This window comes from Crocodylus porosus, unplaced genomic scaffold (assembly GCF_001723895.1).
Source record: "Crocodylus porosus isolate Cpor-Errol unplaced genomic scaffold, CroPor_comp1, whole genome shotgun sequence".
NCBI classification, from domain to species: Eukaryota; Metazoa; Chordata; order Crocodylia; family Crocodylidae; genus Crocodylus; species Crocodylus porosus.
This window is the reverse complement of record NW_017728939.1, coordinates 7582951-7610938: the sequence shown is the minus strand read 5'-3', so window position 1 is coordinate 7610938 and position 27988 is coordinate 7582951. Positions and strand designations below refer to the sequence as shown.

At 59.7% G+C, this 27988-nt stretch overlaps 1 protein-coding gene across 1 annotated transcript in view; it reads right to left on the bottom strand.

The window, feature by feature from the left end:
- Window positions 1-16: 16 nt before the first annotated feature.
- KCNQ4 (potassium voltage-gated channel subfamily Q member 4) overlaps window positions 17-27988 on the bottom strand; it is a gene marked incomplete at its 5' end in the record, with an annotated part of 66381 nt that continues 38409 nt past the window's right edge. The window contains 9 exons of the mRNA XM_019547538.1: window positions 17-4015; window positions 4668-4803; window positions 5794-5925; window positions 8838-8940; window positions 9941-10158; window positions 20814-20969; window positions 24658-24746; window positions 27256-27351; window positions 27801-27911. Of these exons, the coding sequence (XP_019403083.1) occupies window positions 3797-4015; window positions 4668-4803; window positions 5794-5925; window positions 8838-8940; window positions 9941-10158; window positions 20814-20969; window positions 24658-24746; window positions 27256-27351; window positions 27801-27911 (1260 nt within the window). The remainder of the gene's footprint in view (window positions 4016-4667; window positions 4804-5793; window positions 5926-8837; window positions 8941-9940; window positions 10159-20813; window positions 20970-24657; window positions 24747-27255; window positions 27352-27800; window positions 27912-27988) is intronic.

The following is a 27988-nucleotide window of genomic DNA, read 5'->3' as shown; positions in this document are numbered from 1 at the left end:
AACAGGACACGCAGGCCGCCGTCTACTTAAAACTTTAATGAAACAAATAAGTTAATAAGTTAATAAAGTGAGGTAACTATCATCGTTGGGGGAACAAGGCTCATCGGGGATCCATCGGGGGGTGGGGGGGGGTTGCTGTTGTGTTTTTGTTCTTCGTTTGGTCGAAGCCGCCGCAATCTGCCCCCCTCCCCTGCCCCTCTCCCGCCACCGCCCTGCCTGGACACACGAGACACGTGTGTACAGCGGGGGCCGGGGCCGAGGGTCTCTGTGCAGAAGTCAAACACATGCATGAGCATGCAGGAGGTTCGGGTGAGACCACCTCTGGTCGGCGCTCCTGGGGGTGGGAGCAGGCAGCATGCACTACCTAGGCGTGAAATGCAAGCAGGACTCAGCTGAACAGATGGCCTCCCCCTGCCCCCTCTCGACCCAGCTCCCTGCCGGCTGCCTCTCCTGCCCTGGTGCTGCCAGAGCTGGTGGGCGCTACAAGGGGGCATTGGTTTCTCTCTCCCCCACGCCCCGTTGAGACCAACAGGTGGTGAAGGGGACAGAAATCCCTTTTGCACGGAGCATGGCCGCCTGCTTTGCATCAAGGGCCTCAATACCAGAGCACCCAGGTGTGCCCCTTGGTGAAGGAGACCTGGATAGGACCTGAGCCAGCCCCTGGGATGGAGAGTGCTGCCAGCTCTGCCCAGGGAGGGTGGAGTGTAAGAGGGGTAAGGGAGGCAGCTGGACACCCCAGCAAGCTGGACCCCAGCCTATTATGGGAGCCATGCTTTGGGGGCGCTTGCTGCGTGCGGGGCAGGGGAAGACAGGCTGCAATGGTCCTGGGTGCACAGGGCATCTCCGGGATAAAGCTGGGTCCTTTCACCAGGGCGGAGCTGGCTCAAGGCTGCCTGGTGGCCTGCGCTCCTCCAGGCATCAACCGCTGGCTGGGATGCAGGTCAGCCTGGGAGGGGGCAGGCCCCGAGCCAGAGGTTGGGTGCTGTTAAAGCAACCCCCACCCCTTTGCCACAGCCGAGGGGTGGGGGTTGCTTTAACAGCACATAAATGCACATTCAGGACGCTCCCCCAGGCCGGTGCGTGACCCCCACCGGGCCCCACAAACAGGAAGGAGAGCCTTACTATGGGGTCTGGGGGATGCCCATGGAGGCTAGTACCTGATGCCCCCAACTGTGCCAAGGGGGTGGGCAGGGCAGGGCTGGGTATGGCGCACATACAGACCCCCGGGACAGACCCCTCACGGGCACAGGCTGCCTGTCATGGCAGATGCGTACCCCCACTTACACGCAGATGTGTCCACCCGGTGCGGTGCAGGTGGGACCAGCGGGATTTGGGTTCAGAGGGGCTCAGGATCCCGCTTTGATGCACCCAGCTCCTGTGCATACTGGGATCACATCCCACCTCCGAGGGCACAAGCCTGGGAGCCAGGACACCTGGCTTCTCAGCTCTGCTCCCGTCCTGTCCCTTCCCCCACGCCAGCCTCAGCTTCCCCGTTCGCCTGCCTCGCTGCCTTTCTGGGGCTGGAAGAGGCCCAGCTATAATTCAAATAGCAAAGGGAGGAGCTGCTATTTTCATGTCGGGATAAAGTGGAAGAACACATAGGCAGGGCTGTGTGCACATGTACGTGTGTGCACACGGCTGCTCTCTGAGCTACAGGGTCTGTGACCTTGAGGGGGGAAAGCTCCCATGGGAATAGCTCTATGTGCCTCTCTGGCTGCTGATAAAACCCGACGCCCCAGCATTTTCCCCACGCCAAGCCCTGGGGGCCTGCTAGCTGTGGCTGTGAGCGTGGGGACCTTTCCTCCACCTGAAAAACAAGGCAAGAGCCCTGGTCACTCCACTTGAAAACACTTCAGGCATCTAATCATGGCAGGACAGTGATGCCATGTGATTAAACGACTAATCAGACACCGATGGGGAGCAGAGCAGCTAATGAAAAATTGTGCAGCCACCTGCTGAAAGGTATTCTGCAAATACCCATGAGCTGGAGGATGCACCAGGGCATCAGGGGGCCTTTGGGGGCAATTTCCTCCCCAGATACTGTGGCGACGGGTCTTAATCTAGCAGGGAAGCATGGGTGGGCGGAGGCAGCAGGGGTGAAGTACTGGGGCTGGGCCACTGAAAAGTGAAGCCATGTGTCCAGCTGTGGGAGCAGCAATCCAGTTTGGGGAACAACCTCTGGGGGAGCGAGGTACGGAGGTACTGGGCACGCTACACTACCAGTGCCCGGCATGCCACTTCGAGGCGTCTGGAAGCAGAGGGGGAGCTGGGAGCCCCACGGCGGTGGGGAAGAGAAGGTCTAAAGCTATGCTACAGTGTTAGTACTCCTTCTCCTGCCTGCACATCCACACATACACACACACACGCACACTCTCCTCCAGCAACGGACCTCCAGCCAGCTGCATTTCCACGCGCGCCACATGCAGCGAGGCCGGCGCTTGGCCCGACGCGCAGCTCTGCCCCCCAGGCAACGGGACCCTTTCCACCAGGAGCAGAATCCCATCGTCCTGCGAAACCCAGCCACCGACAGGCGTGGGCTCACCCACTCACACCATGCACCCACACACAGATAGATGCGTATTGCCTAGGCCGACGGGCTAGTCATCCCTAGCCCCGCCGGGATATAAGGTTGCATATTCAAACGTTGTTGCATATATGGTTACCCTCAGAGCGTGCATTGCTGTGCAGAAGGCTCCACTGTGCTTATAGTTACAGTCACGGCTGCAGGAGATGGTGCCCCTGCCAGCTAAGAGATAGGAAAGGTGGGGACAAACTCACCGGGCCTCCTCAGGGAGAACCGGGTCGTGCCCCAGCTACTTCTTAGACATGGAAAGAAAAGAAAAGTTAAAAAAAAAAAAAAAAAGGGAAAAACACATTCAATTAAGTCGCAATGCCCCTTGTTTAGCACTGGAAAGGAAAGGGTTACCTAGCCTTGCATAGCTGTTGATGAGATCCCAGCTCCAGCTCCAGGGATGACCCCCAGAGCCGGAGGGGTGCTGAGGACATCAGCGAAGAGGTCGGAGCCGCCCCCCTCGCTGCTGAGAAGCTCCCGGCCAGACTTTACCCTGTTTCAAAGCTGACTCCGAGGCTGGCTCCAGGCAGAAGCCTCCAGCCCAAGCCACCGCTTGGAAGGAAAAGACGGGTGGCGAGGTCCCACGGTTCATCGCCTGCAGTACCTCCTGGCCGCGGGGGCGGCCACGGTCGACGGCCGCCCGAGAGGCTGCGGGAGATACCACAAGGGGCCTGGGCTGGTTCTGGGTGGCTCGGGACCCCTCCCCGATCTTCGAGGCCTGGGTTGAAATGCGCCCGTCTGGGAGCAGGCTGGGGTGGATTTCCCTCGGAAGAGAAGGCTGCCCAGGAAGACCGAAGTCTGGAGTCTGTTGCTTAAAACAAAGAGCATCTCAGCTCCCCGAGCAAGTTGCCGGAGTTCCTCTTGCTAGGGGTGGTTTCGAGGGAGCAGGGGTAACCCTCGGCGAAGCCACAAGCATTGTCCTCTCTGCTGCGCCCGTCGTGGCTGCCGCGTGGCCACGTGGCTCCCCTCAGCCAAATACTAGTGGCTTAATAATTCCCACGTGTCCAGGAAGGAAGACTTGTTCAAGTAAAATCAAGGTGCGTTGAAAACCCGTTCGACGAGGCTGGAGGCCCCAGGCCCGCCCTGCGAGTCCGGAGCCTGGCGGGGCCCGGGGTCAGCTTTCTCGCCTGCCCACGCAGCGCCCGTCTGTCTGCAGAAAGGGGGCTGCCCCTCGCCCCGGCTCTGCCCCGTCTGGGGCTGTCCCGTCCATGCGAGGAAGCCCGCTCAGTCCATGTTGGTGCTGGCCGACCTGGAGATGTTTAGGGTCTGGGCGGACATGGAGATGTCCTCGTGGTCCACGGGGCTGTGGTAGTCGGAGGTGATGTCGGGGTCGAGGGCAGGGATCGGCATGGCGGTCAGGCTGAAGGAGTTAGTGGAGCCTTTCCGTAGGCACTGGGTGTAGACGCCCAGGAGCAGGTCCAGCTTGTGCTCTATGGACTGCACCTGGTGGGGAACAGGGAGGGAGGAAGAGGATTTCAGCCTCGGCTCCGGGCTGCAGGGGACGGCTCCCCAGAATCAGGGGGGCAGTGGGGCCGCACAGAAGCTCCGGACGGCTGGGTTCGAGCCCTGGTGAAGTCCCGCATGAAAGCATGCCTGGAGGACTCCTTGAAGACATAGCTGCCAAGAGGCGACTGGGATAAGCAGGCCGGGACACCCCTGCCCACCCTGTGCTCCTAGGAGAGCAGGCACGAAGGAGCCGGACCCAGGAGTCAGGAGCCAGGCTCACATCATGGGGAGCCTAAGAGAGAGATGGGACATGAGCACGACCGCCATGGGACAGCTGGGACGTAGCAGCATCAGGAGCCCGGTTCAGTCCCCACCTCTTTTCTATTCAACCTCGCTGCCCCCGAGGCAGGAAGGGAACCCAGGCGTCCTAGCTCCTACCCTGCTCTTGCTGGAGAAAAGTACCGTGGTTGAAACGGGACTGTGGACCACCTTCTCCCACCCACCACTGGATGGACAGACGGACACCTCGCTCCAGCGGACACCTCCCTCCAAAGGGGTGCAGCAGGAGCCAGGCCCGTGCACTGGGCTGTGCCATGCTCTTGGAAGCCACGCTAGGTGCTGTGCGTGCCACCCGGGCCCCTGGCCGTACCTGCTTCTCCACCTTGACCACACGCCCCATCATACTGAGCTCGTCCACCGCATCTGCCTCCAGCGCAGGCTTCTCCATCTTCTCCCGGATCTTCTTGTCGAGCGGCATGGCTCCCCTCCCTATGATCTGATCCACGCTGTCCGTGGGAAGCCAGCACATGGGGGCAGGGGGTTACTTCACTTTCAAAGGCTTGGGAATACGCTGGACAGGGCCAGAACCAGCCAGCCCTCCAGCTTCACATCTGGTCTTGAATAGGGACCGGAGCCGAGCAAGATGCACAGCCCCCCACCATGCACGCGGCTGTATGATACATGGATGCAAGACCCTTCCCATCCCCTGCGGGCACAGCTCTGCCCAGGGCTGCAGCATCACGCACTCTGAGATGTCACAGGGTAAGTCTGGGCAGCGACGTGAAGGGGAGAGTGCAGCTGAGGCCAGAGCAGTGCAGATGGCATGCAGCATGGCCCAGGCTGCCCTGCTTGTCCAGGACACGTGCCGCCGCTGGTAGCCCAGCTGGGAACCCAGGCGGCCACGTCTCCACTGCTGCAGGATCCCTGCTAGCCAAGTGGAAGCCGGCCAGGCGGGGCCCCAATCTCCATGCCACACAGACAGGCTTCACGTGGCCATTGTGCAAAGGGCCAAGGGAAGGGGGCAACGGGCTCAGAGCATTAGCAGCTAATTGTCATTGTCCTTGGCCTCCCGGCCCGTCACTGGGGATATGGCAGGGGAGAGGGCTGCTCCAACCTAAGGCTGCCGGTGTAAAAGGCCACAAGTCTCTCAGTCTCGGGGCTTTGTCCTGCTACCCATCAGCCTGGTGCTGGTCCTAGATGTAGGCATCAACAGGGAAGCCCCCTGCAAACTCCAGAGAGTCTCTGGGCACGGGGAGATAAAATGGCTAACCCACTTCCCAAAGGAGTGCAGGGAATGGTGCAACTTCCTGACGGCTGAGTTTTGCACCACTTCCCCGCTCATCCTCTCACCCCCCCGGAGCGGGTCATATGAGAGCCAAGTCCTGCATGGGAGGAGGCTGCGGGAAGGCAGCCAGGACCCCGGGATGGGAACAGCTCTCCCCGCGGGATCGCTGTGTGCAGCAGGGGCCCCGTAGGGCCACGCGGGATGCTCTCACCGTGACTGGAGGCTCTTGATGCGGCCCAGCATGTCCAGGTGCCCGGCCGAGTATTGCTCGATGACGTCCTTGACATCATAGGGCCTCAAGGTCTCCTTGAACTTCCTCTTTGCCACCAGGAACCTCAGGATCCTGGAGGGGGAAACACAGGAGGCGTGAGCCATGGGTCGCCTGGAGGACCCCAAGACTTGCCGCTTGCCTGACAGCCCCTCTCTGGCTCAGGGGTTTGCCGCGGGAGACCATGGTTAACAACAGAAAGGTCTTCATCCCAGCCATCCTGCCTTGAGGAGTGGGTCTCTGATGGGGTGGAGGGTCTCTTATCAGGTACCACGCCTTTTGGAGTGGCTGGGGACATGGCCCAGTGCAGACCCAGTCCCCAGGCTTGCTACCAAGGACAAAGCAAGGACCACAGGCAGAACCGCGAGCCAGGCGCGACAACGGAGAATGGGTTCCTGGGGGCTGCCACACACGACCTCCTTTTGCAAAGGCACCCTTAAATCTGTGACTGCTGGCAGCTGGGAGGGTCTGGCAGGGAATGTGTCCTGCTTCGAACACCATCTCTAAAGCCTCTGCTGGGGACAGGGCACTGGGCTGGGTGCCCCTGGGGCTATTCCTGCCACCCCCCCGTGCGTGCAAGGCTGTGCCCTGCTCGGTACGCACTGCCCAGCTGTGCGTGCGACTCCCAGGAGAGGAGCTGGCAGCCTGCCCTCCTGGCTGCTGCCTTTGTCCCAGGGGAGCGGTGCTGACTTTACAGCCTGGAGCCTGAGTCCTGGGAGCCCAGGGCAGCGGCAGGTCCTAGGTGACTGGGGAGCAGGGAGAGGGTCTAAAGCAGCGATTTCCCATCGGGCTTCCTTGAGATCCCTTTGAGGGTGTCATGCAATGTTAGCCCTGTTACGTGTGCAAAGATAAACCCGGAGATTTTGAACGGGAAGCCCCAGTGTTAACCCCCCACCCCCCGCCATGGTCTTGCCGAGTTCTCTGCAAGAGAAGCACTGCTCTACTGCTTTTCTGTTGTCAAAACTAAGAGCCGGCATTTTCCGACGGGGTGTCTCGAGTCTGCCGAGTTGTGCCTCAAGGGGTGACCCCGAGTCTGAAAAGGTTGAAAACCCCTGCTCCAGCTGCGTTACTAGCTAGCGGTATCCAAGCTCCACGGCGGGAAGAACCTGGCTGCTGTATTTGTCCTTGGAGTCAGCCTCAAGCAGCGAGGAGGAGGAGGGAAGGGCCCAGCCCCTGCTCCCTCCCTGCCAGCGGCTGCTCCTCAGTCACCTGCCCCTTGTCAAGCAATTAGCCACAATGCTGCTTACACAGCAGGGGCAGAGAGGCTGGCAGGGAAGGTTTGTTAGCGAGGGCTGTCCTGGGCGGTGATGCATAACTTCATAACTCCCCGTCAGCAGAGCCGGAGCAGCGGGGCTGGCGTACAAGGCACTGGGGACTTGGAGCCGTGCTCTCCTCCAGCTTGCACTAAGTGGCCCCAATTAACGAGCCTCGCTCGGTAGGCACAGGCCACAGACTGGGGTCTGAGGCTGCAGGGCGAGCTCACTACATCCAGGGAGCTGGGGCACAGCTGTGCCAGGGCGCGATGCATCTCTGCTGGGGGGTCTCGCCCAGCCGGCTGCCCCGTCTAAGTACAGGCAAGCCCTCACTCCAGACAAAGTCTGTCTAGGTCCAGATGCGGGCACCGGTGCCGTTTGCTGGGTGGGCAAGTCTCCAACCTGTGCGCACCGCTGGAGAACAAGAAGTCTAGGTCGGGGTAGCTGCACTTCGAAAAAAAGTGGTTTGCATCTACCCAGGAGCTCCGAAATCCTAGCCCCCTGCTATGCTCCAACCACAAAAGCCTCCTTTTCCTCCCACCAGGGGGTATAAAACCAAGTCCTAAGTGCCTCGCGCCCCCCACGTCCTGGCCATGAGGGTCCTGCTGCCCTCCCAGAGCGAAGATGAGAAGCCAGGAGTCCTGGCATCAGCTCTCGTGAGATATCCCGGCGCCTACTGTACTCCACTTCCACACCGGAGCACAACCAGTGGGGGAAGGTGGCTTTTCAACCTACCTCCCCACCCCTATCCCACCTCTTCTGCTACCTCGGCACTGACACCCCAGGGATGCCACCCAAGGGGCGGGCGAGGAAAGATGGTGGGCATGAGTGGTGGACCTGCTTGGGGCAGAGGGGTCTCTTCTCAGGTGCCACGGCTCTTGGGATGGCTGGGGAGAGGCAGGCAGAGCACGGCCTGGGGTGGGCGCAGCAGCTTAGGCTTCTTTTGGGTTTGAGGACTGAAACAATTCATCCAGGAAAAAAAAGTGGCAATGAAAGTGGCCTCTCTGCTCCGCCTCCGCTCCCTGCGGCTGCCTCCTTGGGGGTGTGAACTGGAGACGGCCTGTGCTGTCACTGGGACGCTTCGCAGACCTATTTGTGTCAGGAGCTTCACCGGGAAACAAAGCCTGTCCGCTGGTAAATTAATGAGGCAGCGAGGGAGCGAGAGCCGGCAGGGGCCGGCTGTCAGCGGCACGGAGAAGGCAGCGCCAAGGGGCTGGGGCAAGCGCCCCAGGCAGAAGCCTCCCATCTGGACAAGCCCCTCTGCCGGCTGGTCTCCAAACTCATCGCAGGCTCAGGAGAAATGGCACGGACACAAGCAGAGAGCCCCCTACACAGAGCACAAGCCCCAGTTCAGCTTTGCCAGAGGCCCGGGCTGGGGTGAATAGGGCCTTCATTTGGAGAGGGGATGTTTGCTCTTTCTGAGACCTGTGCTCTGACGAGCGGGACAGGGGGTCATTTCCCTGACTGGGACTTCCTCTCATCTCAGCGACGTCCCTGCTCCCCACACCTCTCGCCGTCACGGTGCTCCCTGGGCTGGCCTGGGATGCCCAAGCACTGCGGTCAGAGATGCACAGTCCTCTCAGCAGCAGTCACCTGAAAAACGCCCCGAGGAAGCCCCAGCCCACCCCTTCAGCTGGGGGACACCGGCAAGATGCCCCAGGCCCTCCCTCTGCTCTGGGCTAGTAGCCCAGGGTGGGCGGGCGAAGAGGAGGACAGATAGACAGATGCACGCACCTGACGGCCCTGATGAGCGTCTTCACCGCGGGCATGATGTCCTCGAAGGTCAGGTCGCTCTGGTGGCCCTTCTCCTCGCTGCCGTCCTCCGCCGGGCAGTCGGCTGGTGGCAGAGCACAGGATGGCAGTGAGGACACCCCGCTGTCTTGCCTTCAGATCTACAGCTTCACACGGCCTCCTCGCTGGGGCTCCCCTGACCGCAGCCTCTGCCTTGTGCCAGCCTGGGTCCCAGCTCCCTCGTCGGCTCATCCTGAGCCAGACTGGCCCTGTCCGGGTCACCGGTGACCTCGGCTCCCTTTCCTGACATCGCCCGTGCCCACACCCTTCCCTGGATAGATCATCTCCAGGGGGGAAACTGAGGCAGACAGCAGTGAGCTGATAGTGGAGACCTCCAGCCTGCTTGTGCCCTAACTGCAACTTTGCCCCATAGGGTGCTTGTCACACGCAGGGTGCGTGTGTGTGTGTGTGGGGGGGTGCATTTTGGGGGGAACCATTCAGATTGGAAAGAGACTCAAATGCACAACAGAAGGAAGGAAGGAAGGGGGCAAAATGTGAAACAGGCCTTTGCACACACTTCTAAGCCCTGGGCCCTGCGGCTGGGCAGAGACCCCGGGGGCTTGTGGTTATGGCCAGCACATATGGGAACCAGGGAAATCCAGCCTAAATATTGGTACAGCAGTAAATCCAGCCTAAACCCTTGGTACCTCCTGCTGACACAGCGACGGGCCCCCCCACCAGCTCTGCCAGGCCTCTCAATCCCACCCCACCCCTCATTGCTCCCCAGGGCACCTGGGGGCAACTCTGCACACCCGCGTGCCCTCAAGCCCGCTGTTCCCACCCCCACGGCTCTGCGGATGCACCCTGTACCAGAGCACCCCCCAGCACCCTCACCATCGCCTGCTCCTCTCCTGCATCCTCTGCCACGTCCCCTGCCCCTCCTGCCCTGGGCATCTCCCAAGCCAAGACCCCCTCCAGGATGGGACGGAGACAGCTCCCCACTCCGGAGACCACTTGCATTCAGGACTCCTGGGTTTCACGGACCCCGCTCCTCCCTGCCCATAGCTGGCAAGGGGATGTGGCCGGCGCCGCCTGCGGGCACCTACCCTCCACCGGCGGCCGCGGCTTGAGCCGCAGCGAGGCCCGGAAGCGGGTGCGGTCATTGAAGCTCCAGCTCTTCTGCACCTTGGTGGGGCTGGGGACCTCGTTGACGTTCTCGGTGCTGGGGGAGCGCCGCATGGGGGGCATCAGGTGCTGCCTCCCCCGGCCGCTCTGCCGCTGGGCGTTGTTGAGGCGGATGCGGTCTTTGAGGCCCATTTTGGTGCTGCGAGGGGCGGCGGGAGGAAGCACAGCGCGCGTTAGTGGAGGACGGGGCTCTCCTGGGGCGGGGGGGAGGCAACGGGGTGAGCCCAAGAGGGGATGCCTTCTTCCCCGACTGGGCCCAACCCCGAGGGCCTTGCTCCAGCCCGCGAAGCCCCATGGGAAGACCTCAAGCTTTGCCCAAGTTCAAGGGAGTCACGGACTGAGCACGGACTGCAAAAAAGACCCTGAGCTTTGGGAACGGGGTGTCAGGTCCCAATGCCAACTTCGCAGTGCTGGCGAGGGCTGGGCCAGCTGGGCCAAGGGCTCGGCAAGGCTGCATGGGTGTAGGGGGGACTGCAGCACTGCTGCCGGATGCTCCCGCTTCACCTTAAACCCTGCGGGACTTCAATGGGGTTCAGCCCAGGGCTCCCTTTAGCCGGGACGGTGTATGGAGCAGGACCCCGACTGGCTGGCAGGGAAAGTCCCTAGGTCGTTTTTTGCGTTTAAAAAAAGACAACACTTTTTCTGACAGACAGAGACGAAAGGAGAGGGGACGGAGGCGGCTGCGGGGAGGACACACACAGAAGCCACGACACCGGGGCGGGGAGGGAGACGGACACGAGCCCCTGGCTGGACCAGGCTGCTGCCGGAGCGGCCCCGAGTTGCTACTTGCATCAGGGACGGGAAGGAGACCGCGAGGCCGCCCGGGAAGACAGCAGGGCTGGGGCACCTCCAGGCTATCCGCAGCCAGCTCCAAAGCCCCTGGGGCCCCGATCCTGCAAGGTACCGAAGCACGTTGCTAACGCCCTGGGACGATCCACCTGCTTCGGTGCCTGGCTGAACGGGGCTGCGCCTGCCCTCCTGCCGCAGCCTGCGATGCCGGGATGAGTCAGTCTGCATCATCCCAGCCCTCGCTCGGGACTCCCGGCGCAGGTCAGGCTCTCGGCAGAGGCCACGAGGTACAACCATGCCAGGGGCTGACCGCTAGGCCCTGCCCAGCCTGCAGCTGCGGAAACAGACCGTTCGGTAATTAATTAACGAGGCAGCTCAGGCCCTAATTTAATTCCATCGCTAGCTGCCAAGTCATCAAACCCTTCCAGGCTCCCCCCCACACACCACCACCACCACCTGCCCGCTCCCTTATCTGAAACTCCACTGAAAGAAAGTATTAACGACAGGTTTAGTTTAGGTAGGACCTACACAAAAACACTCTTGTGTTCCCCTCCTTGCGGACTGGTTAGCTCGTGCCCACGCACTCCCAGGGGCCACTGGCAAATGAGGAAATAAAAGGGGACTCCAACTGGGTGGCTAGGAGATGAGATGGATTTAAAAAGAGGACGTAAAAAAAAATCTACCGGGGAAAACATTTCAGGGAGAGGATGCAGAGAGCTCAGAGGTGAGCGCGGGCCCGACCCCCCTCGTGGACGCAGCTGAAAGTCAGGAGGATCGCTGCTGATGCCAGCAGTTTTGCAAATGCAAGGAGAGGAGAATCGGGAGCAAGCCATTTCTGCCCCTGTAGCTCGCTGTACCGGCACCCAGCAAAGCTCCTGGCACGGGCCCCCTGGCACCACGTGCTGGTGGGCACCGCACGGTTCATTTTGCACCCTGCCGGGGTCTGGAGTGCTAATCCTGCCGGCTCCCAACCTGAGGGCTGGCAGCTGGGGGACAAGGAGCTTGGGGTGGCCTTCCCCCGGGGGGGCACGATTCCCAGTTGGCGCTGCTGGCCCCGATGCCAGCTCCGGCCTCGCGCGCTGTGCGGTTACCTAGTCGTGGGCTGAAGACAAAGCAGTGACAGCAGGAGACAGACACAGAATGGAAAGAAGCAGTCGGACGAGGCCGCCGGAAACCCAGAGAGGAGGTGTTTGGATGGCTGAGGCTTTGGGGAGCAGCCCCAAAAGGGCCTCGGGGGGCTAAACAAGCAGCTGAAGCTTGCATCCCCCCCACCCCATACAAGCCCATGGGGAAAGCAGTGGCGGGGTGAAGCCTCCGCCGGGCTTCGGAAAGGCTGCGGGGAGTCTGGAGCATCTGCTGAGCGGGAACCTCGAACCGCCTAGACCCCCGGGAGGGCGCCCTGGCTCCGCCGAGGCCTCGCGGGAGAGGGGCAGGCCCCGTTCTAGAGGTTCAGGCCCGGTCCAGAAACCACGGCGAACGCCGCCCCGGGCTAGAACGTCTTGTCCATCCCTTCCCGCCCTCATGCCGCAGGCAGACCCCATGCAAGCCAGCCAGCACAACCGCCGCACGCCATGCAAAACCCCAGAGCCCGGACCCTACAGCCCATGCAGCAAGCTCGGCAGGAGAGGCAGGGCCTGGCGACTTGGTCTCCAGGGCCGGTTCGGTCCCTCTCCCGGCCCTTTTGCCAGGGAGAGAGCAAACATGACTCGCTTCCGCTTCCAGGCACGTTTGAGCGGGAAGTGAGGGTGGGGAGTCAGCACGAGGCCGAAGTCCAAGGCGCCCCACTCTCGGGGCCCTGCAGGGTTTGGCCGGGTGCGGGTTCAATAGCTCGTGGAAATCCACGTACAAGTTTCCATCCATTTTGGGAGGGGGTCTCTCATTTCATACTGGGGGAAAAGGGGACTCTAGTTTTCAGGGCTTGCAGATGCCTTTCAGCTGAGGATTTCAAAGCCCTATGGTCAATGCCAGGTGGCCTAGCCCACCGAAGTGGGGCGAGCTACCTTGCAGTTGCCACGGGGTAAGAGCATATGCATGGGTGCTTGGGGCAAAGAGGCCCACATACTGTATGTTCACACCCCGGTTTCACCTTCGGTAACTCCTCCGTGTGCCCCAACCCTCAAAAGAACATCGGCCCCATCATGGACCAAGACATATCTGATGTCTTGGAGGTTCGACCCTCCAAGCCCTCTGCTCAAACACGCGTGGGCTTTGGAGAAGTCATCCCGAACCATAGAAAACGTGGGTGGGAAGGGAGCTCAGGAGGTCACATCTAGTTGAGACCCTGCTCAAAGCAGGACCAGCCCCAACTAGATCACCCCAGCCAAGGCTTTGTCTACCCCAGTCATGGCCCAGCTCTAATGCCAAGACGGCAGCTCTCAGCCACCAAACATCAGGCCCTGGCCACCCTAAAAGCGCAGGATGTTTTGCATGCACTGGCTAAATTAGCCTCGCAGCTACTCTGCCGGGGAGGTCGCTCCATCATGCTCGGAGGTGAAGTGCCTTCCCCAAAGCGGCACGGCAAAACGGTGGAAGAGAGCCCAGTGCTCCCCACGCCTGAACCCCAAAGCCATCTTTTTTCTCGCGGGACAAGCCAGGTCAGGGGGCTGCTCCATCCACAGAGCTCGGTCAACAGCTCTGACCCACCTGGGGAAGTCACTCCTGCCAAGGGCTGCCGGGCAGGGCTTCTGCTGCCTTACGGCAAGTAGCTCTCATTGCAGTCGGCCGGCCTAGCCTGGCCACGAAGGGGCCCTCTCTACTAAGGTCAAGCCTGATGCTAAGTCTATGCCGTTACCGGAGGCCAGCGTGAGCCAGCTTTTATCCTGATGCCACAGGCAGTGACAGCAGTGAAGGCACTGCACCCTGCACTCCAGCCTGCGCCGGACACCCAAACACATCCCGATGGACTCAAGCAAGTTAGCACAGCTCACGCTGCTCTGCGCTGCCTGCACGAGCTGGATTCGGGCTTGCGGCAGAGCGGAGAAACCCTCTGCACGCCACCGCCTCCAGCTGTCCCCCACATCCTCTCCAAATACCACGGCCACTAAAGCGATTTTCCGAGGACAGGGGAAAACCATGAACGTGGCGGGGGTAGTCCCCTGACCGCTCAGCTTCCCAGTGGGAAGATCCTGGCTACGCGCCGACTTTAGGGAAATGGGAGACTCCTCTCTAGCTTGCTCCTGCGGCCACATGGCTGAGGACAAGCATCCAAGCCCCAAGTCTCCAGGCGTGTGCCTGCACGTAGGATGCCCGCCAACATTTGGATTTGGAAACTTCCGAAGCCCCAGGTAGGGGTGGAGGACGTTGGCCGGTAGCACCGGTTTGGAATTGATTTGGCTGATTTGACTTGGGACATAAAAAATTTCCTTTAAAAAAGACCCCCCCCCAAAACAAAAACAAAACCCCATCCTCTCCACTCCAGCCATGACCATAGCTCAGAGGACCATGGGTAGCGTCAGCTCAAGCAGCAACCGCTTGTTCTGGCTACTGCCGGGCTCCTGCAGCCCTCGGCACCCTCCATCAGCAGGCCAGGCCAGGAGACGGCATTTCCGTCCCGCGGGCAAGTCCGAGACCCCACCGGATGGTTTCACGGGAGGCAAATCGGCAACCCCAGACTTTTTGCACAGAACACGAGTCTTCCAAAATGTGGTCCCGACCATCTCCAACCAGCTGGCTGTGACCTCTCTCTTAGGGGCAACGATAGGGAAGACGGGAAAAGTCAAAACAAAATATTTAGCTCATTTCCTGCAAATATTTAAGCGGAATCAACACCCGTGCTGGGGAAACCTTTCGATTGCATCAAATCAGCACTTTCCAACGAAAACCTGTTCGGTTGGAAAATTTTCGGCCACCTGCACTCATTCGTGTCCATTTGCTGGTGCACCCGCCTGTGCTTACAACAAGGGGGGAATCAAGGCGCTGTCTGAAAGGGGAGGAGGTGGGGGGAGGCTTGGGGCTCTCTGTTCTGCCTTGCGCCGTTCGACTCTTTGGAGTTGATCCCAAAATGGCTAGCAGTCCTGCATCTACAATCCCACCCGCCGACGGTAGCTTTCCAGTGCAGCATTGCAAGGGGTGATAGGCAGAGATGGAGAAAACCAGGGAGGGTCTGGAGTCGGCAAAGCTCCTTCCGCTGGGCTTCCAACCCAAGGTGGTTTGAATCCTCGTCCAGCAGCACCCCCAAAGACCAGCGTTGGGGGTGGATATGTGGCACTTTGCATAGCACTTTCCAGCAGGCATCATCCCTGCCGCACCTGGGGTGGAGATGGGAAATGCCATCTGAGCAAGGGAAAGTCTGAGACCCCACCAGGCAGTTCAGGATTCAGGCGCTCGTGCTCAGATCACCAGACTGCAAGCCTCCTCCCTTTTATAAGCACTCCGGTTTTGCTCCATCTCTCCCCGTATCAGCCCCCCGGTCCCCGGCTGCACCGGCAATGCACCAAAGCAGGCAGAGGAGAGCAGGCATATCTCCATGACCGCCGCTCTCACTGCAAGGCATCGCTGGGAGCGGGGAGGCCAACATGCAGGCCCCTGGCAATCGGCTGCATTCATGAGGGATGTCCACCCAGATGAAATCAAACCGACCCCAAACAACTCGTGGGAAGCATATCCAAGCACTCAATACCTCGGTTTCCAGTTGGGGTGAATCCGAAAGAAATTCCTCTTACTACTAAAGATCTGGCTAGAGAGTCAAGAGTAAAAGATACAGGAAAAAAGAAGAGAGTTAGTGAGGGACAAAAGGCAAGGCAGGGGTAGGGGGCGGCCTCGGGGCCAAGCTCTGCTGAGGCCTGGAGGAAAGGCGCTGGGCATGGGCACTGCCACCCAGCAGCTGAGAAAAAGAAAGCAGTCTCCAGTCAGAAACAGCCCATAGCTGCATCCCACCACAGGGGGAGACCACGTGCCAAGCCACAGACCCCGCGTGGCAGGCCACGTGGCGCTCGCCCCGAGGAGAACGACCGCGCTCCACCCGAGTATGCGCAGGCGAGAAGGGCGAGGGGCTGGAGCAACGCCCCACAGGGCCTTGCTTCAGCGGTGCCTCCTATCTTACCCTGGAGGGGACACGGTCCCCATTCCTTACGATAGGGCTGTCAAACCTTGGCCGGATCTGGACCACGGGGCTCCTTGCAGGCCCAGTGAGCCCCCTCCAGCAGCGGGACAACAGCTTGTCAGCGTGGCTCCAGACCCTGGGGGATGAATGCTGCCACCACTTGCCTCCCCGCTCCCCTTTTCCTCTGCCCCTGATTTTAGTCACCAACACCAGGTGAAGACCCCGAGTTCAGTGACGGGCAGTAACAGGGGCATTCATGCCCCCGGTTCTGGAGCCACCTGGACAAGCCTGGGGGCTGCTTGTGCATCACATGATGGAAAGGTCTTGCTGATATCGGGCCAGAGTCTACCCTAGGAGGACTGGGCACCACCCTGCCCTATCCAAACCCCATGAACCTTTCTGCTTTGGAAATGCGCCAGCCACTTGCTTCCAAGATGGACTCGCAAGAGAGCAGCGCGGTGACGGCCCCAACCCACTTTTTGTAGACAAAGTTTTTCCAGGACTCAAATACTGCCCTGAAGTCCACTGACAGGCCTAGCAGTTGGTACAGAGCATCCCTCCACACTAGGACCCCCGGGCACAGCTCTTTGGTCCAGGTGGGAACCAGTTAGTCGGCACCAGCATTTCTATTCAGGCAGCAGCAAGGGAGTTGCTTGCCTTCGCGGCTCGTTGTACCCCACCCGATTCCTTCCAAACTCTTCCCTCCGCGGGTGTTATTGGACCTCTCTCCTTTTTTTTTGTTTTTTTAATGGCCTTAATGTTCCACTAATTAAACTATTCTTTATTCTGCAATTTTGCCATCTGTTCCCTCTCCTGGCAATGCAGCTCCTATTTCACAGCCCTGCAGACTGGCTAAAAACATCAACTCAGGTGGAAATAACTTTCAGGGAAGCATTGGATGCACTGTCAAGATGCTTGAGACAGCTAGATTTTGTTTTGTGAATCTGAAAAGGGGATGCCCATTCAATCCTAAGGACTTCAGAACCAATGAAACAACATTATTTTTTTGCCCGGTCTGTTGTGGTTTTTGTATTCGTAATAAACGCTGCAGCAAACATATATTGCTTTTGCTGCAAACTTTAAAGGAATAATATAGCCTGAGGCCGCGAGCTTATTAGTACAGCTTCTTGTTAACCTGATAAAAGTAGGCATGTGTTATGTGCGTCACATCACCTGCACCCCACCCTTTTCAAAATCCTAGATCCGCCCATGGTGGTTTGTGTAGGTCCTGTTTAAACAATCACCTTGCTCCCCATAGGAAGAAAGGAGTTGCGCTACCCAGCAGTGGAGATCTCTGCAAAAAACAGGTGAGGAGACAGAAATGAACCAGCCAGCGTGCATTTGGAAGCTGAGCCACTGCCCCCCCCCCACGGGCCCCCGGCAGACATCAAGAGAGATCGAAATTCCCTGCCAGCAGCACGCGGGCTACTTTCCACCTGGCCCCTCGCCACGGGGGTCTTGGCTTTGTGCGCCTCGCCCGGGGCAGCACCTGGAGAGTGGCAAAACCTCCGGAGGGCACCTACCGTTACCACGGCTCTTTGGGAGAAAGAAATAAAGAGGCACCGCGGCGTCGAGAAAGGTTACCTGAGACGTAAACACCTGTGGGACTGCACGTCTTCGTCTTTCCAGCTTCCGGGAATGAATGGAAATGCAAGACATGGTGGGGGAGAGATGGGGGGAGGTGGAGAGGGGGAGCGAAGGAGGGGAGAGAAAAAGATGAGAATGGCGTGAGAGGCGATGTTAGTAAAAAGGGGACATCTGGACCAGGGGGAGGGATACACAGACTGGTCCGTCAACATCTCACCTTAGGGCCAACCCCCCTGGGGCCACATGCTGGCTCATCAAGACTGTGGCACTGTTGGGGTCCAGTCCCCCTCGCCCCTAAGTGTGGTCCAGGCCCCAGCTGTGTGCCCCTGAACCGGGGTTGTGCTGGGGGTGATGGACCACACACGGCTGCAGGCTCATCTTGAGGCCAGCTGCAGGTGAAGCCGGCCGCTTACGTCCGCCTGACCCCCGAGCCCACAGCGCCAGGCCGGCAGGGGTCCGGAGCACCACGCTGTCCTGGGAGGTCCCCACGCGCTGGCTCTTCAGCAGCAGATCAAGGCACCTTCTGGGTAAGGCAACGGACTGTGCTGGGTGGCTCGCCGCCTGTGTCGTCCCCAGCGGAGCAGATGAGCCCAAGTGCCCAGAGCATCTCCCAGGACCCCAGGCACGAGGTCTGCAGGGAGCTCCAAGTAAGTCCGGCTGGTTGATTCTGCAGGATGCTTCATGTTCGCCGTGAATCCCCAGGCGGGCACAGGCGACAAAGCACCACCCTGTGCTGGAGACAGTCCAGCAACCCCTGGGCAGGAGCAGGGAGCGCGTATAGTCCCAGCACTCAGCTCTTCCCACCTCCGAGACGTCCACAGGAACCGTCACAACAGCCCCCTTTCACAAACAGGGAAACTGAGGCACACAGCACTTTGGGAGCAGCCTCCCCCTGCCTACCTCCCAAATCCCTCCCTGAAGCACTGCAAGGGAAACCGTTTCCTGTCCTGTCCCCACCTCACTTGCAGATGCCTTGGACCTACTGGTCACCAACCCTTCATGCAACAGGGCTGGGGGCCGTCACTCCCCTAACAAGGTGACAAGCTGGGGCTGCGGGTTTCCTGGATGCTGCTGAAAGATGCAGAAAAACCAGTGCTGGAAGTGGATGTGCAGGGCAGAGCTCAGCCCCAGCACACAGACAACCAGGATCCCAACTATCTCCTGCCCTGCAGCTCCCGGCAGCCACCAAAATCAAGCCCAGGCTCATTCACCTCATTCATATCCGTGGTGGGCTGCTCGCACGGCCAACTCTCCCATGTCAGGATGGGGCCCATTCAGCATCCCCAAGACATAAGTCCTGCCCCTGGGGAACACAGAGCTGGAGCTTCCCTGGCTGATTCACTCGTATCCCTGCTGGGGATCACTGACGAGCGAGCAGAGGCCCCAAACCCAGGCTGAACAGAGCCGGCGCGGCAGACGGCCCCGCGCAGGGGATTCGGAGGCATCTTCATGTAGAGCAGCGCATGGGAACCGGAGCTGGCGTCTCTTCGTGTCACTGTCACTGATGCCCCTTCGAGCCCCCTGGCTCTGCTGGCCTCCAGGAAATCCCCCTGGTCCACCAAGGGATGCCCAGGGCAGCGACAGATGGACACCATGCCCCATCCGTTTACCTGGGGGGTGTTGTGCCCCCCAGTCGGCCGGGATGTTACACGCATCCCGATCACATGCAAGGTGCTCCCGAGTAGGGTTTGGCTGAACCGGGGAACTGGCTCTTGGACACTGGGGCTGGTCATCCCACTTGCTGGTCATCCAGCTGCCTGGTTCTGGTATCGTCCACCCCCTCGAACCTCCAGGACCAAGGATCCTCTCGTGGGGAAGTGTTTCCTCCAGAAGCTTGCACCCGAGAGCAGAGAGCAAGCAGCAGCCAGCAGCTGTTTCCTTCACCATCATCGGCAGTCCATGCTCCTTCACGCCGACACGTCCCACGCATCCCAGGGCCCTTGTTCACAAGCACAGAGTGAGAAGGCAGGTGTGTGCACCTCCATGGCAGCAAGGGACTGCCCAGCTCTCTGGATCCTCTGCACACCCCGCGCCGGTGATCAAATAGCTCACACCCCCCGGCCCTGCTGGCACAGGCACCTGCCTCCAACCGCAGGCTGCCTCAATGTGAGCAACAGAAAAATGCTCTGTGATAAAACTGCCCCGTTTATATTCCCCTGGGAATGGCTGGAGTCAGGGGAGAAAACTAGTAGGGGAAATGAGGACTGGTTGGGGAGCAAAGCAAAAGGCAAGTGATGGCAGCGGGATTACCCCGTGGGCAGCTGGGAAGGGATCTGGTGGCTACAGAACAGCAGCGGTGGACGCGGGCATTAGTGTGTGCACAGCTCGGACCTGAGCCCAGGGCAGATGGAGAAGAAGAAGAGGAAAGAGAAAGGACAGGAGGTTTCACTGCAGAGAAAGACAGGTCTGATTCACCCTTTCCTGTAATGCCAGGCAGAGGGGCGCTCGGTGACACGAGGAAGACAATGCCTCGGAGAACCAGGCCGAGCCAGCTTCTGGTTCACCCGTGGAACTCACTGCTGCAGGGGGCAGCTCTCCATCCAATTCGAAACAGGATTCAGCCTTTCTATGAACAGCACCAGCAGGTAGGAATAAAAAACCAGGCCATTGTTTCCTCCTGCCTCAGAGCTCAGCCCTCCCCAGGGGCAGCTGGGGAAGGGATTTACCTGGGAGAAGGCATAGCACAAAGTGAAACGTGCTGCAGAGCGAGCTGGGCCTTAAGGGCATTTGTTTTTCCTAGTGCCAGCACCAGGAGGAGGCAGGGAAACAGACTGGAAGGCTCATCTGCCTGGTCATTTATACTGCAGGGATTGCAAGCCTGTGTCAGCCGCGCAGCTCCACGTGAGCTCGGCTTGCCAGCGAACAATGTTCCCAGGGACACTGCCACACCGAGGCCGGGTAGGTTTGAACAGTCCAAGGGACCTGGGCTGGGAGTCGAAGAGGAACAGGGTTGTTGGAGAGGATGGAGACCCTAGGAGATGTGGGGTCCAGCCCGGCTGGCACGAGGAGATCCAGACACAGCCGTGTGTATGTGTGCGTGTGTGTAATACCGCAGTCCAGTCTGCGCTGTGACAACGCGCTCGAGACAGATCCAGGGCCTGAACCAGGGACACCGGCATCAAGCCTGCCCTATGTAAGCTAAAATGAGCAGCTCCATCACCTTGGAGGTAACAGCAGACACATCCACCTCCTAACACGGTCCAGCCAAGGCAGGCACAACAAGGAGCCAGCCTGCAGTCAGGCTGGCATCCACCTGGCACCAGACACGGACACGAGCCCTTAGCAGCCAGGAGAAGCCCCTGCACACACACAGACAGGGCCAACAAGAGGAGACAGACAACGGGCACAACACGGAGCAGCCATGGGCTACGCCCTACCTTTCCCCCACACAAAGAAGGGGGGCGATGGTTTTCTGGCCAGGGGTGAAGCAGTGATAAGGCAGTGGGGCTCCGTCAGGCAATTTTTTCACCTCTGAGGTCCTAATTCCTCCGTTGCGGGCTCGGTGCAAATGCTCAAACATAAGGACCAGCTCTCTGGGGTGGGGGTGGATCAAATAAAAACACGGAGACATTAAATCTCTCAAGGAATAAAGAGAAACCAAAAGGATGTATAAGAACAAAGCCAGGACCGCGAGGGGCTCTCTTAGGGGGAAACCGTAAATCAAAACCATCTCGACAGTGTCTCAATCTCAGGGAGACCCCGGTAAGGACCAACCAGGGCCGGGTCCTGGCACGTGGGCGAGTCAGTGCACTCCTACAGGGCAGACCCTCCGCTGTCAACCACGCAGCGAATATTCAGCCTGGAGAACATGATCGCCTTTAAAACGTGGCAGGAAGGAAAAGGGGCCATCAGAAATCAGGCTCGAAGACCAGCTCCAAGAAAGGCAGGGCGGGTTGTGCCTATCTCAACGGGGCGTTCACTCTGGACCCTACTTACGACACCGTAGTGTCAACTTGCTACATGCCACCTAGGGCACGACACTGCAACATCTGATGGCGAGCAGATTTCATGCTAGTGTCACAAGTGGGTGCTGCCCGGTTTGTGGGCAGAGTGGGAAAGGCCCAAAGTGGTTTCTTTTTAGCTGAATTGATTCCCATTTCACTCCTTTCCTCTCCACCCTGCTGTAAAACCAGTGTAGGTGATGCTGCTTCTAGCGTTCCCCAGCATGGCTGGGCCCGGGAGCCGGCACCGAGTGCAGGAGCCTCTTTCAGCCCGCCGTGGCTCCACCACGTTCAGATCCAAAGTCTACGGGAGTCAAGAGAGAGACTCCCATCGCTCTCTAAAGGGCTCTGGGTGAGATGACAATCACCACGTCACTGGGGCCGCTGAAGAATTGAAATCACATTAGCATTTTAGACCTGTGCACTGCTGATCTGGGGTCTCTGTCGCTCTAGCACCAGTGTATCAGTGCCTCGTGGGCTGGCAGGAATGTATCGCCACAGCTCCCTTGCACCAGCTGGTCCTATTACCCCCTAGGGGGAGCGGGGGGCAGAAACTGAGGCACAGTGAGACTCAGTGACATGCCCAGGGTCACACATGGAGTCTGTGGCAGGGGCTCAAACTCTCTGGTCACAGGCTGGAGCCTGAAGCCCTGGACCATCCTCCCCTTTCAGAGGCCGCACGAGGCAGACCTGCAACAGCGTTAGCTGGGGAGGTTCAGAGCCAGACAAATCCGGACTGGGCCTGATCTCATCTCCTTTCTAAGACCGCTGCACCAACTCAGCGCCCTTGGGCTCAAGGCCGGCCTGATGCTGACAGGGATGCCGCTAGGCCGTCTGACAAAGGGCAGCTCTTAGCGGCTGGATATGGCAGGCCAATTTCTGTGCCGGGCAGCTGATCATCGCCTGGGTGCTGCGGTGAGCACGGCTTGGAGGGAGGGGCGTTGTTTTTCCGGGTGCTGACGATGTTTTCTTCAAAAGGGAAAACACAACAACCGTCAGACCAAAGAAACAAAAGAACCTAGCACAGGACACAACCGGGGGAAACCAGAGGCCAACCCCGAGCTGGATGCTCGTCAAAGCCTGTGGTCAGCACAGGAAGGAGGCTTGTTCTCCGACTCGAGGATCCACGCAGCAGACAGTGGCAGGATGCTCAGCCCTGGGCCGTATCCAGCTGTAATGCCCAGCCCTGCCCCAGGGCCCTTGCAGATTAAGATGGGCAAGTCCAAGGTAGTCCAGAAACAAGGACTCTGTGGGCTGTGTCCCTCCATCCCATGAGATTTGGAGGCCTGGGGGCTTCCCCTTCCAATGGCACACTGCTCTAGGGCCCGAGTTTTATCAGGGATGGCAGCCTATACAGGTACCGGAGGGAGCATCCTCTCTTCCACGCACACACTATCCTCTCCTACTGCCCTCCATAACCTCTGCAAATCCACTGGCCCGAACAACCCCAATTCCTGTGCATATCCACAGCCGCCAGCCCGCGGCTCTCCAGTGGGATCCAACCCCCACGGGGACTCCAGTACCAGAGAAACCTTGGAGATGGGGTGAGAGAGACAGAGTGAGCAGAGATGGGTTGGATGGCGAGGTTGGTGGCCTCCATGGGGAACGGGTGCTGTAGGAGATGGAAGATGATGGAGGAGGAAGTGAAGGATTTTAACAGCTGCTCCATCCCGGGGAGCGAACTCAGCAGAATGCAAAGGACAAAAGGGAGAGCCACATGGACTTGGCTTAATAGCTCCCCAGGGGTGGGCGATAGAAAGAGTGGAAGGAGCCAGTGGAAGGAGAAGGGGCTGCTAGGGCAGGCATCAACTCTATATGGCAACCCAGGTATACCCACATTTTCCCTGCCTCACCCCAAAAGCCTGTGGGGGGTGAGGGGTGCAGATCAGAGGAGCAAGCAGGCCTGGAAATGTTCATGGCAACCTGAGGCTGATCTCAGCTGGTTGTAGGTGCATTCAGCTCAGGTCCGACTGGTTCATCCCAAAGCAACTTCCCCGTCTTCGGTGGGGCGACTGCTGCCAGTCCGAGAGGCTGGCAATGCTACGTGCCTCTGCTGGGCAATCTTGCCTTTTTAAACCTGTTGGGCTTTGGATGTAAATGCCTGGTGGGCCAAGCTCAGAGGAGTGGCCCAGCCCCAGAGCCAAGGCCTGCATGAAGGGACCCCATGCTGGGTAACCTCTAGAGGCTGCTTCTCCAAAGGCTGCCCACGGTGCATGGTATCCTGCCCAAAACTTGAGCCTGAAGCTGCTCAGAGCCACGGGGAGCTCAACCCCAGGATGCCAGGGGGCAGGCCACTGGCCTGGGGTGCACCGTGGGCACACAGTATCGAGCAAGCTGCATCCAGGATTAGCTGGGTATAATTCAACATGGGAACGGGCCTGGTGCCAGCCGCACTGCAGCTGGGATCACCATGCTCCTGCGCACAGGGGTCACCCCCATGTATACAGGGATTTCTGGCACACACTGTGGCACCGGTGTGTGCAAGCCCTCAGCAGCAACTCACTGGTGTGCAGGGGTGACAGGCACCATCTCCCCACTCCAATTCCCAGCTGCAGCCATGGATAAGGTACCTGACCCTGCAACCCCTTCGTCCCCAGCTCCAGCGGTGCAAGGAAAAGCTCCTGGCTCTGGAACGGATAAGCTGAAGGGGTTAAACACAGAGCACAGCCCTTGTCTTGCCCCTCTAAGCCACGACCCCAGTACTAGAGCAGGGTCATTCTGCACCTGCCCCTGTTTGGCTGACCCCAGAAGAGCAGAGAGCAGAAGCAATCCAGCCCTCGACGGGGCCAGCGGCAGTGCAAGAGACCTCCGCTGAGGCTCCCCAGGCAGGGAGCGGGACATGGCTTTCAAAGCTGTACTCCACCGTACTCAAAAGGGAAGCCTCCATGGATCTGGAAAAAGGGCTACAGCTTCCCGGGGACAAGGCAGGCTGTCATTCTCCACAGCAGCCTGCTCCAGTCTTGGCATCTGATGGGACCGGCCGCGAGGAGGCTGGCTGGGTGAGCAGCACCGAGCATGGGCGCCCCATCCAGAGGCTGAAGTGCTCCCAGCCCTGCCGGCTCAGGAAGCCAGAGGCCACGTCATCCTGGAGGGCAGGGCTGAGCCACGGCAAACTGATGCTCCAGGGACCATGAGCCCCACATGCACCGCAGGTCTCTGACCGGGAGCTGGCGGGCTGGATTTGTGGCTGTAGCTGCCACAGGTGGATGCGGACCCTCGAGTCCCCTTCCGCCACCCGCCTCCCACCCCACGTGGTCGTCCCCCATGGTGCCTTGCCTACCTGAAGGACGGGAGGATACTGTCGTAGTAACACCAAGTGGCGGTCAGGTAGGCCCTGCTTGCGTCGGTCGAGTACAGCCGCCAAGCAGCCTGTGCCGGAGAGAGCGAGGCTGTTAGAAAGCAGCAGCAGGGGAACCATTAAGGGAAGTGGATGCTGTGGTGAGAGCAGGAGCCTGGCACTTGGGTCTGAGTCCCTGCCACAGACTCCCTGCGCAACCCTGGGCAAGTCTCTTAACCCCCAGTGCCTCAATTCCCTCTCTCTGGCACTGGGAGAGCACCCTCCCCTACCTCCCAAGTGAACCAAGGACAGATACAGTCACTTATGAGATGGTCGGATGGACCATCTCACAGGGCGATGGGCATGAGAATAGTTCCTTTGGGAGGAGAAACTGGCCTTGGAAAGGTCTCCCAGCTCAGCCACTTGAAAGGACAAGAGAAAGTTTGTAAATGCTGGTAGGGGGGTCAGCTACTGCTGCTCTGTGGGGCAGATGGGTGCATCAGCACCGATGGGCTGGTTTGTTAATTAGGTGGCTCATGGGATTGCCAACAGATTTCCTCTTGGCACCCACACACACACCTCTAGCTGTGGGACATCAAAGTTGAAGAGTCAGTGGCATGGTGGCACAAGGGCTGGCTGTCATGGCCCAGTTGGGGGCACAGGGGGACCGGTGTTGTGAGTGTGGAGGGGTATGGGAAGAGTCTGGAGTCCTGTGTCCAGTTTTGGGCCCCCTACTACAGAAAGGATGTGGGCAAGTTGGAGAGAGTCCAGCAGAAAGCAATGGAAATGGTTAGTGGGCGGAGGCACGTGGCTGATGAGAAGAGACTGGGCTTATTAGTCTGGAGAAGAGGAGACTGAGGGGGATTTAATAGCAGCCTTCAACTCCCTGCAGGAGGGTGGCAAAGAGGATGGAGCTGGGCTGTTCTCCGTGGGGACAGATGACAGGACAAGGAGCAATGGGCTCAAGTTGCAGCAAGGGAAGTTGAGGTCAGATATTAGGAAAAACTCTCTCATGAGGAAAATAGTAAAGCACTGGAACAGGCCACCCAGAGGGGTGGTGGCAACTGCATCCCTGGAGGTTTTTAAGACCCGGCTTGACAAAGCCGTGGCTGAGATGATCTAGTTGGGACTGGCCCTGCTGGGAGCAGGGGGTTGGATGAGATGTCTTCCTGAGGTCCTTTCCAACCCTCATTTCCTATGATTGAAGCATCCGAGCAGGGAGCCCTCCCAAGACCAGGACAGCAGCAAGCACCACAGGGCAGGACTGCGGCGCGTGGGCAGAGCTGGGCATGCAGGAGTTTGCCCCCGCTAACCCAACGTTGCACCCAGTCACGGTCTCAGGCAGGAGACTGCCTGCGGACATCTCAGAGCAGCGCAGTCGAGAGGACGATGCCTCCGAGGTTCCTCCTCCCCGTCTCTAGCGGCAGCTCTGATGTACCAACATCCCAACACGGCAACTGTGGCCTGCCTGTCGGGGGGCTCAGCCTGTCTGCTGCGAACCAGTCAACCCTGCCCAGATCGGAGAGGACCAACCTCCAGCCCAGAGTCCTCTGGGCGACTGTCCAGCCACAGACTCCAAGGGGCTGAAAAGATGAGCTGGGCAAGGGAAAGAGCACAGCGTGGGCTGGAAATCTCTCTGGCTCATTCAGATCCCAGGCTGCATTGATCAAATCCTGCTTTGGGGCAATTCCTGGCTCACTAGAGGTTTCCCAAGGCCAAGTCAGGTTCAAACCCCACCGGCAGTGCTGGAGACAGAAATCTGCTCGCCACCCTCCCAGCCCCTGCTTGCTTCAAGCTGTTCTCCTGGCTCTGTTCTTTTGCTGAGGCTTCAAGAAGGGACAGGGACATTGATTGCAGAGCGATCACAATAGGAGAGGCCTTATCAAAGCCCGCACGGCCTCTTGTCTGCATCCTGATTGCCAGCAGCGATGGCCCAGCTCGCGGGGGGAGCACATTGTGCGAGCACGGGAGCCGCGGTGCGTCACCACGGTCGCTTTGTCTCCCAGGCCATGTGCTTGCAGGTGCCTTTGTCTTGCCCTGTGCCCAGAGCTATGCATCTGCAGCCGCCTCTCCCCTCCTTGGTGGGGGATACGATGACAGGCAAAGCCAGGCCGCTTCGAGAAGGCTGGGGAGGAGCGAGAGCGGGGCCAGCGGACTGGCTGGCGGTGGGAGATAGAGGAAAGGGGTCAGGGGCTCTCTTTGTGTGCCCAGGCTCTGAACTCAGGAGATAAGGGGGGTTTTCTAAAGTTTCCCTTTCTGTGGCAACCGCAGGAGGAGGCTGATCCAGACGAGAGAGCTGAAGTGCCAGGGCTCGCTGCATTGGCACGCGGCTGCGGTGCCATCAGACTCTCAGCAGGGCACATTTCAGATGTGCTGAGCTCTGCAAGGCGGGGCTAGGGGCTGCAGGAGAGCTGTGCGTAGGGAGCCCAGCGACAGACTGGCATAGCAGGGAGGATGAAAGGGCATCCATACAGCTGGGGGGAGAGGCACGGAGAGCCTAGGACAGCCTGCAGGGTGGGTGGGGAGCAGGGGCACAGCCACGCAGTGCCCGGGGCTGCAGCAGAGGTTGGGAGCTACCGGGGGCAGGCGTTGGTACAATACCTGGATCAGGTTTGCGGCTGGCATCTTCCTCTTCTCAAAATGCTTCTGCCGATGCTGCTCCTGGACCTTCAGGGCAAACCCAGAGCCCAGGATGCCCTGCAGGGAGAAGGGGGCAGTGTGAGGACCCAGACCAGAACCCACCTGCCAACTCACGGGCAGCCACATCTGCCCCCATGCCCTTGGGGAACATCAATGCCAGCTTCAGTCCTGACCACCCCACATGAGGTATCACTCCAAGCTGCTGGGTGCATCGCTGCCCCCGGGAGCTGGCACCCCCTTGGAGGCGCCACCCTCATTCCAGCCTCCCTGCAATGGCTGGGGGTTGCTGGGCTCCAGGGTGCAAGGCAGAGCCCACTGCTCCTCTGGGGAGGAAGGGAGAGGACAGACGAGCACAAGGAGGAGCAATGATACCCTGCAGGCAGGATGCCATCGGGGTCTCCCCCCACCGGCCATGACCCCTTATTTTATAGGGGAAGTTTGAGCTCCCTGCTGGATCAAAGCGTAGAGGCCCCGCGAGGGTAGCAGCAGCCTCCAGCACTACTCACGGCTGGCAGGGCGAAGAAGGAGATGCCGAGGAGCGCGAAGCAGGCGGCCAGCACCCTGCCCAGCCACGTCTGGGGGGTCTTGTCCCCGTAGCCGATGGTGGTCAGCGTGATCTGCGAGGAGGGAGAACACGGGGGCGTTGACGGAGCTCTTCTCCCCTTGCCCAGCCCCCCCTCCAGGCACGTCCCTG